Raw genomic sequence first — 9,871 nt, 5'->3', positions numbered from 1 at the left:
ATTTTTATTGCCTTTCGCTGTCTTGGAGCTGTAGATGCGGGCGAAGATGTAGATCGGCGAACCCCAGCCACTCCAGCCGTCATACTCGTTGTACGTGAAGATGATGCGGAACTGCGACCAGTGGCAGTACCCATCGTGGGCGTGATCGCCATCGTAGACCAGAGGAGCGCCGTACCTCTGCCCGTGTTGGAAGCCAGGCCCAGGCGCCGGCGGTATGAGGTTCTGCTGGCAGGTTAGGGGGTCCCACACAATTAGCTCACCGTGTTGGTTGTTCTCCCAGGCGCTGGCACAACAAGATTAATAGGAATTAAAAACGGAAAAAAAGAAAGGGTATACTTGACACTCCTCAACAAAATCTATTCCAAAATAAAAGGAGGATGCATTGGAAAAAATGGCAAGGTATAGCTATTCCAAAATGCGAAGGGGGAATGGGTTTTAGAGATTTTGGTCTCTTTAATCAAGCCATGCTGGCTAAGCAAGGATGGAGACTAGTGACTAATCCTGACTCGCTTTGTGCTAAGGTACTCAAGGGACGATACTTTCACGACTCAGATTTTATGTCTGCAGCAAATAAGAGGAACTCCTCACACACATGGAAAGCCATATTACATGGCAGAAAGGTGTTGAAACTGGGGCTAGTTAAACGCATCGGAGACCGATCAAGTATAAAAATTTGGGAGGATCCATGGATTGTTTCTAATCATGGCTACCGACCTATCCTTTGGCTAGCTACCAGGCTCTACTGCTACTATGGTGGAAGAGCTCATCGATCAGGAGAATGGCACCTGTAATATGGAAGTACTGGAGTCAAACTTCGTGGCGCCGGATATTCAGGCAATATGTGCAATGCCGATCGGCAACTTGGGAGATGATGTATGGGCTTGGGAGAAGGAGAAACATGGCAATTTCATGGTTCGTTCGCCCTATAAACCGCTAAGAATTTGGGCGCGACAGTCAGACGCTCCATCTACGTCAGTAGCTGCTGGAAGTTCTTTCTGGAAAAAGTTGTGGAAAATAGCTGTACCACATAAAGTAAAGAATTTCTGGTGCCGAGTCATAAAGGAATTTGTTCCCTGTAGGTTTGCTCTGTTGAAAAGGCACATAAAGAAATTGCCTTTTTGTGAATTGTGTGGGAAGGAGGAGACTATCATCCATGCTCTATTTCAGTGTACGTGGGCAAGGCTTTTCTGGAAAGAAATGAAAGAGTTCGCGCACATTAAAATTCCAGACCTACACCCGCAAACTTGGGCATCAGACTTGATTGAAGGTAAGCTAGGCTCTGATCAATTCACATGTAATGTCCTTTGTGGTTGCTGGGCGGTTTGGTCGGAGAGAAATGATAGGCCCCATGGGAAGAAGGAAAGATCAGTGCAAGCTTCTGTTCGTTGGGCACTGGATAATATGCTGTTGATCTAACAACCATAGGCAAAGAAGTTAAACCTCCGGCAAAGTTGGAGACATTTCAATGGGTACCTCCAGATAGGGGAATCCTTAAGATCAATGTTGATGCCGCGTTCTTTGATTATACCGGTGGAGGTAGCACAGGTCTAGTGATCAGAGACGTGAATGGCATGCTTATAAGAGCTCAGGCTCAATGGTATCGTTTTGCATCCGGTGCTCAAATGATGGAATTATTGGCCATCCGGGATGGATTTCAAATAGCAAAAGATCTGGGTCACACCATGATCTGTATAGAGAGTGATGCTAAGGAGATGGTGAAAATGTGCAACTCTGCTTTTTCAGAGAGGTCGGCCTTTGCTGCCGTTTGCCATGAGATCAAAGAGCTAATGGGAGGTTTTATTAAATGTGAGCTTACTTTTGTACATACGGAAGCCAATGAAGCGGCTCACCGATGCGCAAAACAGGCCACAGAGGAGAGAAGGAGATGTCTATGGATTAATTATATGCCTACTTTCCTAGCTGATTGTATTCAGTTTGATGTAATTCCCCTTTTTGAGTAATATAAGCTCTTGATTCGCAAAAAAAAAAAACTAGCTCTGGAGCTAGCCTTTGAGCCAAACATGTTTTCACTGCTCTAGTGCTTAGAGGTGGAGTGGAGTTTAGAAACGTGTCACTAGTAAAGAACCATATTAATAGAAAGTAAAAAAGAAAGGGTAAAATTGACACTTCCTAACAAAATCAAGATCTGGAGCTAGCCTTTGAGCCAAACATGTCTTCACTGCTGTAGAGCTTAGAGGTGGAGTGGAGCTTTCCCAAACACACCTTACCGAAAAAGGCTTTCGCCCCGCTTTATATATAAAGCATCAAACCACAAGCATCCAGTACAACCACACGCCACGCCACCGCAACACACGCACACACCCAAGACGTGATACATAGGCGCTGAGCGCAGTAACACCATTTCTAGCACTATCGCCTCGAAGAATGAAGCTACATATGACGAACCATGCGCTCCAAGGCGGCGCCTTCAGGAAGGATACGACGTCGGAGCGCTGCCACCGCCCGATCCAAGGATCAGAGTTTCCCCCGGAGCCGCATGACGGGCAATGAAAGCCGCGACGACGCCTTCAACAAGGGAACGATCTTCGCCACCGCCGATCCGTCCGAAGATAGAGCAGGTTTTCACCTCGGCCAACAATCACCGCCACCGAACGCCACACCCCGGCAACCACGCCGCCTACACGACCATGGTGACCGGGCAGCACCAAGGCACGGGCTTTGTCCAAGAGCACCGCGCAATCACCACCACCAGGGCCGCTGCCCCAGCATCCAAGACCTCGACACCACCTCACCCGTGACCCGCCGCACCCCAACGAAAGAGACGAGCGGAAAGGTCCCACCTTTCGCGCCCCTGGGCGACCCCCAGCGTCGAGACCCAATAGGTCGGCCAGAACTGGCATCCACCGACCCATCCTGCTGCCCCAAGCGCAAGCTGAGCTCGGTCCTGCAGCAACAAGAGGGGGACGAGGTCAGTCCTGCTGCATCGTGCGCGAGACGAGCTCGGTCCTGCTGCAACGTGCACGAGACGAGCTCTGTCCTGCGGCATCGGGCGCGAGACGAGCGGTGGACCGCAGCTGGGAGGGGACCAGCTCTATGATGGGAGTAGCTCCCGGGCGACGAGGAGATGGGGTGAAGGTCGAGACGGCCCGAACGCAGACAAACCGACGCCGGAGAAGCCGGCCGTTGCCGCAGACAGAACCATCAAGCCACCGTGGAGCCGCCACGACACCGGTAGGCCACTGAGATCTACCGATGCCGCCGCCCACGGCCGGAACAGCAGCCACGCCCGGCCGCTGCCCATCCGCGTCGCCCGGCGAGCTCCAAGCGCCGGAGCTGCCGGGCACGCACCACCGGAGCCACGTGCCTTGCCGCCCCCTCCCGGAGACCACCGCCACCACCACCCGCGTCGACCGCACGGGCGCCACCGCAGCCACCACCAGTTCTGCAGCCCCCACGCCCGTACAGCCACGCCCCGCCACGAGCGCACCAGCCGACACGCCGCACCATGCTGGAGGCCGGCCCAGCCTAGCTGGACACCGTCCCCAGCCCGCGCCGCCACCGCCCGCGGCCCTTGCGCCGGGATCTGACGAGGAAGCCCCGAAGAAGCCAGCACCTCGCCCTCCCCACGCACAAGCCCGCGCCACCAGAACCACGCAGCCGCCGCCACTCCGCCACACGGCCGCGCCACCGGCGCGCCGCCCGGGTTGCCGCCGTGCCGTCCCGCGCGAACGACGCGCTCCTCACCGTGGCCCTGCGTCCCGCGCCACCGAATGCCAAGGAAGAAGGGAAGAAGGTCCCACTGCCGCCGCCGCCAGCCGGGCTTCGCCCGGCGGCGCCCTCGGGCAGCGGCAGGGGGGGAGGGGGGGGGAGGGTTGGGGAGGGCCGCTGGCCGGCGGCAGCTAGGGTTCGCCCTGCCGCCCGGGAGAGCGGCACGGGCGAGCGAACGGGTGATCCCTGCTAGTCATGTTTGGCACTATGTTCTTTCTTGTCTAATATTCCAAATACACCTTAAGAAGGATGTTTCAATTTATCGTCAGTTTTTTTCTTTTCTTTTGCTGAATCCAGTTGCTCGTGAATCAAATAGGATTGAGCACGGATATGGTGACATGGCAAACACGGATAAACTATTCTATCCCCAAAGTCAAACGACGAGTCTCCAGCCAGGACAATGCTGGCATATATATCCACATCCGTGCATCGACGTTTTCCTTTTCATTTGCAGATAAGCAAATAGTGGTCAGAAATTTATGTGTCCTTAATTTCCTTTGCAATTGCAGGGGTTACAACCTACGAAGGCAGTATCTACAAAACTGAAAGTACCATGGTCATCTCTAGAGGATCAGTACAAGCATGGATCTAGCACTTGGTATGGTGACCAGATTTCCGGGCTTAAACGTACAAGTGGCCGGCAAGATGCTTGGTTTTACTAACCCGAATATGTTAATTACTGCTAATAAGGTTCTCCCTGTCGGAACCCAGTGGCATCATGCATGCACATGCTAATTCACTGCTCCCCGTACATAAAATAACGTCATTGAGCCATGGTTTGGTGTGTTAACCAAAGCTTGCAACTAGCTACGAGCACCCGGTTACCCACCAACAGCTAGCTATATGTCCTCTTCCTGTGCTTGTTTCGAGCGTAACAAGCACACACACGGAGATTATCTTGAGTAGTTTTAGTGATGCTAAAGTGGCCGTTGAAGGCGCATTGTTGAAGGAATCCTTTCCTGCTTTGGTTTTTTGTTAATGTGAATTAAGTATGCTGCATATCGAGGCTCTCTCCATGTTTTCATCTGACATGAGCTGTTCTTTACTCGCTTGCACCAAGAACTAGCTCGCATCTTTCTATGCAGATGCACATGCTAGCGCGTGGCCATTCGTGTGCCTGCCTTTGTTAGGAGAGCCAAAGAAATCTTGCTTGGTCCTCTTCTTTGTAGCTAGCTAGCTAGCTTCACTCGTCTGAGTTCTTCCCTTCACTCGAAACACACAAGCACCAAAGAGAGATGCAATGCAGTGACAGGGAATAGCTACCGGCCGGCAATCAATGGCGCCTGTGGTTAGCGCTGCACTCGGCGCGTTGGGTCCCCTGCTGGTGAAGCTCAGTGGTCTGCTCGCCGGCGAGTATGGCCGCCTCAAAGGGGTCCGCCGTGAGATTCGCTCCCTTGAATCTGAGCTCACCAGCATGCATGCTGCCCTCGAAGAATACACTAAGCTGGAAGATCCAAGTGGGCAAGTGAAGGCATGGATATCTCTGGTGCGGGAGCTGGCATATGACACCGAGGACATCTTCGACAAGTTCATCCATCACCTTGGTAAGCGTGGTCATCGTGGTGGTTTCAAGGAGTTCTTGCGCAAGATAACTCTCCCTCTGAAGACGCTTGGAGCTCGGCGTGAAATCGCTGACCAAATCGGTGACCTGAAGGATCGCATCAAGCAAGTGAAAGATCTCAAGGATAGTTACAAGTTGAATGATGTTCCTTCTAGCACCACTGGCCATCTGGCCGTGGATCCCCGGCTGCATGCTGTCTTTGCTGAGGAGGCACACCTTGTGGGCGTGGATGGTCCGAGGGATGAGCTTGCCAAGTGGATGGTGGAAGAAGGAAACAACTCATCCAGACCTCGCAAGGTGTTGTCTATTGTTGGTTTTGGCGGATTGGGAAAAACAACACTGGCAAATGAGGTCTACCGCAAGATTCAAGGACAATTTGATTGTAAGGCTTTCGTATCAGTCTCGCAAAAACCAGATATAAAGAAAATTATGAAGGATGTGATCTCTCAAGTGCCATGCCAAGATGGATCCACAAAAGATACTAGTGATTGGGATGAAAGGAAGTCCATCTCAAAGCTAAGAGAACTACTGCAAAATAAAAGGTAATGTTGAATTCTCTTAACAGATGTTTCATGTATAGTGCCTCGTGTTTGAGTCACTTATTATTGACTGTACTATTATTAATTCTACACAAAGAAAACAACTCGATTCAGATCGGATTGAACAATTCTAGGCATCCTTAACACTAACGCTAGAAAACTATACTTAGAACATGAAATATTTGTCATCGTGAATATATTTGTGTCCAAATCCTTCATTAACTCATATTTTTTGCAGTTAATGAAGTAATCAAAATTCTGATAAGTACACAGACTTCTGAAAAGTAATATATGTGTCCAAATCCTCCATTAACTCAGAATTTTTTTGTAGTTCTTTTTTATTTTTTTAACGAAGCTAGCTTGCAACCTTATAGGGAAACATAAGCAGTGAATGTCATAAAGTTATTAACATCTCCAGTTAAGTACTATGTGTCGGTGATACAAAGGTCAGGCATAATAAATATTTTATTTTCTTAGAAAAACATAAAGTGATATTGGAGTTTCATGGCATGTTTGAGTGTTAAAGCATAATTTTTTTTCATAATTGGTTGACATTATTTGCTAATTCTATAGGTATCTCATCATCATTGATGATGTATGGTCTGCACAAGCATGGAAAACTATCAAGTGTGCTTTCCCAGAGAACAATTGCTCTAGCAGAATTATTGTTACTACACGCATCATTGATGTAGCCAAGTCATGTTGTTTGGGAGGTGATGACCAGATGTATGAACTAAAATCCCTAAGTGATCTCCACTCTAGAATATTGTTTTTCACAAGAATATTTGGCTCCGGGAAAAATTGCCCTGACATGTTGGAAGAAGTTTCAAATAATATTCTAAAGAAATGTGGAGGCCTACCATTGGCAATTATAAGTATAGCTGGTTTACTAGCAAACCGACCGGCTATCAAGGAAGAGTGGGAGAAGGTTAAGAGGTCAATTGGTTCTGCACTGGAGAAGACTAAGAGTCTAGAGGGCATGAGCAGCATACTATCTCTGAGCTATAATGATCTTGCACCTAATCTCAAGACGTGCTTGTTGTATCTAAGTTTATTTCCCGAGGACCATGTGATTGAGAGAACAAGGCTAGTGAGGCTATGGATAGCAGAAGGGTTCATCTCTGAAGAGCGTGGACAGAGCAAGAAAGAGGCTGCCGAGAGTTACTTCTACGAGCTTATCAACAAAAGTATGGTCCAGCCAGTGGACATTGGCTTTGATGGCAAGGTTCAAGCATGTCGAGTCCACGACATGATGCTTGAACTTATTATTTCAAAATCAGTTGAAGAAAATTTTGCCACTGCGGTCGGTGGAGGCCAAACCAATTTGCAAAATCACCGGGGTTTTATTCGGCGGCTATCGATCCAGTACATTGACAAGGAACTTGCATCTGCACTGGCAAACGTGGATCTAAGTCATGTTCGAACTTTGATAGTAATGCCATCATGTTGCATCAAATACTTGCCCACTCTTGATCAGTTTGAAGCTTTACGTGTTCTGGATTTTCAACGTTGCGAGGATTTGAAGGATTTTGATATGAATGGTATGGACAAACTAGTCCAACTAAAGTACCTGAACTTTAGGGGCACATATATATCAAAGCTACCGTCAGGGATCATGATGCTAGGTAATCTAGAGACCCTAGATATTTGGAATACACGTGTGTATGAGTTGCCTGCTGGCTTTGGCCGGCTAACTAAACTTGAACACTTGGAAGGAGAGTGGTTGACACTACCAGATGGGATTGGGGATATGAAGAACTTACAGTTGATGTCAGGCTTGGATATTACCTCCAGTATAACGGATGTGTTGGAGGATCTCAGGAGCCTAACAAGTTTGAAGGAGCTCAAGGTTTATTTCCGCTTTGCAAACGGAATATCTGATCAAGTATCTTGCGAGGGCAAGAGATGTGAAGAGGCGTTCCTCTCCTCACTGTGCAAGCTTGGTACCGGCAAACTCCGATCTTTGGATATAAAACAGGGCGGTGCTTCCCTTGACTTCTTAGATTCTTGGTCCCCTCTGCCATCTTCTCTTCAAAAGTTTTCCACGCATTACAGAGATTCGTTCACCAACTTTCCAAAGTGGATTACACCAGCACTCACTAACCTTGCCGACCTGGGCATCTGCTTAGCTGAAATGACAGAAGATGATCTGGTTACTCTTGGGCAGCTCCCATCCTTACTTCGCCTGAAACTATGGCCATCAAATAAGTTGGTTGGCACAGTCCAACGCAATTCTTACCTGAATCTGAAGGTTTTGGACTTCGGATTTAAGACTGAGCGAGCATATGTTTCGTTTGTGAAAGGGTCTCCGCCCAAGCTTGAGGAACTTACCATCACATTCAGTGTGTCGGCAGCAAAAGCTAATGGCTTCTATTCAGGCATTGAGCATCTCTCATCTCTCAAACAAGCTACGATATATCTTGATGATGAAGATGCGACACCTTCAGAATGCGAGGCTGCAACTGCTGAGATCAGGACTGAAGCGGGTGCCAATCCCAACCATCCTGCACTTATTATTAAAGACCAAGGGAGATGGTGATGATGCTGATGAGGATTAAAATGCTTACAAACTGCTAGAGGTGCTAAAAAATATTCTAGTCATTCACCCTTTCATTGTCAAAAGCATCGTCGCATTTTAATTTTCTCTACCAAAATACGTCTATTCCTGGACCTGATCTTATTTTTTTCTCAAATTCACATGTTCTACTCTTTCATTTTGCCGATCCAGGGTATGTTGTGCGGCTTGTTTACTTTGTTTGGAATGCCATGCCGGAAGGAGGCACGAAGCCAGTATTCCTCGCACATGCAAGCGACAACCTGAAAAACTGAAGCTAAATCAAAGACACCTACTAAGTCGTAAAAAGGTGGTCTCAGGTCTCTCTCAAGTCTCAACTGAAAGTTGCTACTACTTCCTATATACACTGTGTTTGATTGCCTCTCTTCCTTACTTTGATGATTCAGATCTAAACTCTTATCACTGTTAATAAGGTTCCGCCTGTCGGAATTGGAGTCTGAATACCTACGCTATTGTTAATTCGCTTGTACTCTGTCTGTAGTAGCTTTATGCATTTGGTGGGATCTAAGCTCCATTTGCATTCGGGATTTTTTTTTTTTGTGTGCTGAATACTTGATTTCTGTTTCTCTTGTTCGCAATTTTTTTTTGTTGAATTACTGTGTCGGTGATACCTACCATGAAAGTCGATGGTATATATGTGATGTGTGTTCTTCGAAATAGGCTTTCGCCCCGCTTTATAGATAAAGCATATGTCCATACAGCCAAGTCACAACCAGTCACAAAAAGAAAATGCTGGGGCCACAGCACAAATGCGCCCAAATGAAGGAAAGAGAAACATAAAAGGCCACCATGGGCAAGCTACAGAATAGGCGAGCGACCAGAGAGCCGACACGCGGAAGCCACCAGAGCGTCCAGGTAAAGCTGAAGCCGGTCACGACCCCTCAGCCTAGCGAGCGGATGCTAGTGCTGCAAGAAAGCCAGAAATTTGAAGAACGAATCAGAAGCACGTCGCGGGAACACCCACTCAATCGCCATCTTGTTGCGAGTAGTCCAAAGAGTCCACGCCATAGCCGCGAAGAAGAGCCAGAACTGTCGGCCAACCTGAGTGGCCCGTACCTGCAGAAACTCTTCAAGGTCACGGGCCTCCCACTCCGGTCCTAAAGCCTCACGAACAAAGCACCAAAGCGCCTGCGCTGCTACGCAAGAGAACAAAATGTGCGTGCCCGTTTCCGGGACGTGGCACAAAGGGCAGAGACCATTTCCGGGACCATGACGTTTCAACACCTCGGTCCCTGAGGGTAAACGATCTCTGAGAAGCTGACATACGAAAATCTTAATCTTCAGGGGCATCGGAGCCTTCCACAGTGGGGATAACCATGGTAGAACCGGCACTTTCTCCATGTGTATGTACGCACTTGTGTTGGATTGTTACCATGCATATATTTTGCATCAGAAGCTATGGTCAGCACTTGAAGGGTAGAAGATGGAAAATGGAAGCTGAAACAGGGGAGAGCGTGGCCTCAGTTG

General features: G+C 48.4%; 1 protein-coding gene across 1 annotated transcript; it reads left to right on the top strand.

Annotated features, from left to right (window-relative positions):
* Positions 1 to 4,889: 4,889 nt before the first annotated feature.
* On the top strand, positions 4,890 to 8,955 carry LOC123114384 (disease resistance protein Pik-2). The gene is made up of 3 exons (XM_044535829.1): positions 4,890 to 5,832; positions 6,403 to 8,408; positions 8,558 to 8,955. The coding sequence occupies exons 1-2, from the start codon at positions 5,006 to 5,008 to the stop codon at positions 8,366 to 8,368; spliced, it is 2,793 nt and encodes a 930-aa protein (XP_044391764.1). The 5' UTR covers positions 4,890 to 5,005; the 3' UTR covers positions 8,369 to 8,408; positions 8,558 to 8,955.
* The last annotated feature ends 916 nt before the right edge of the window (positions 8,956 to 9,871 follow it).

The sequence above is a fragment of the Triticum aestivum genome, chromosome 5B, assembly GCF_018294505.1.
Source record: "Triticum aestivum cultivar Chinese Spring chromosome 5B, IWGSC CS RefSeq v2.1, whole genome shotgun sequence".
NCBI lineage: Eukaryota > Viridiplantae > Streptophyta > Magnoliopsida > Poales > Poaceae > Triticum > Triticum aestivum.
Note: the sequence above shows the minus strand (reverse complement) of the source record. Positions and strands in the feature narration are given on the sequence as shown.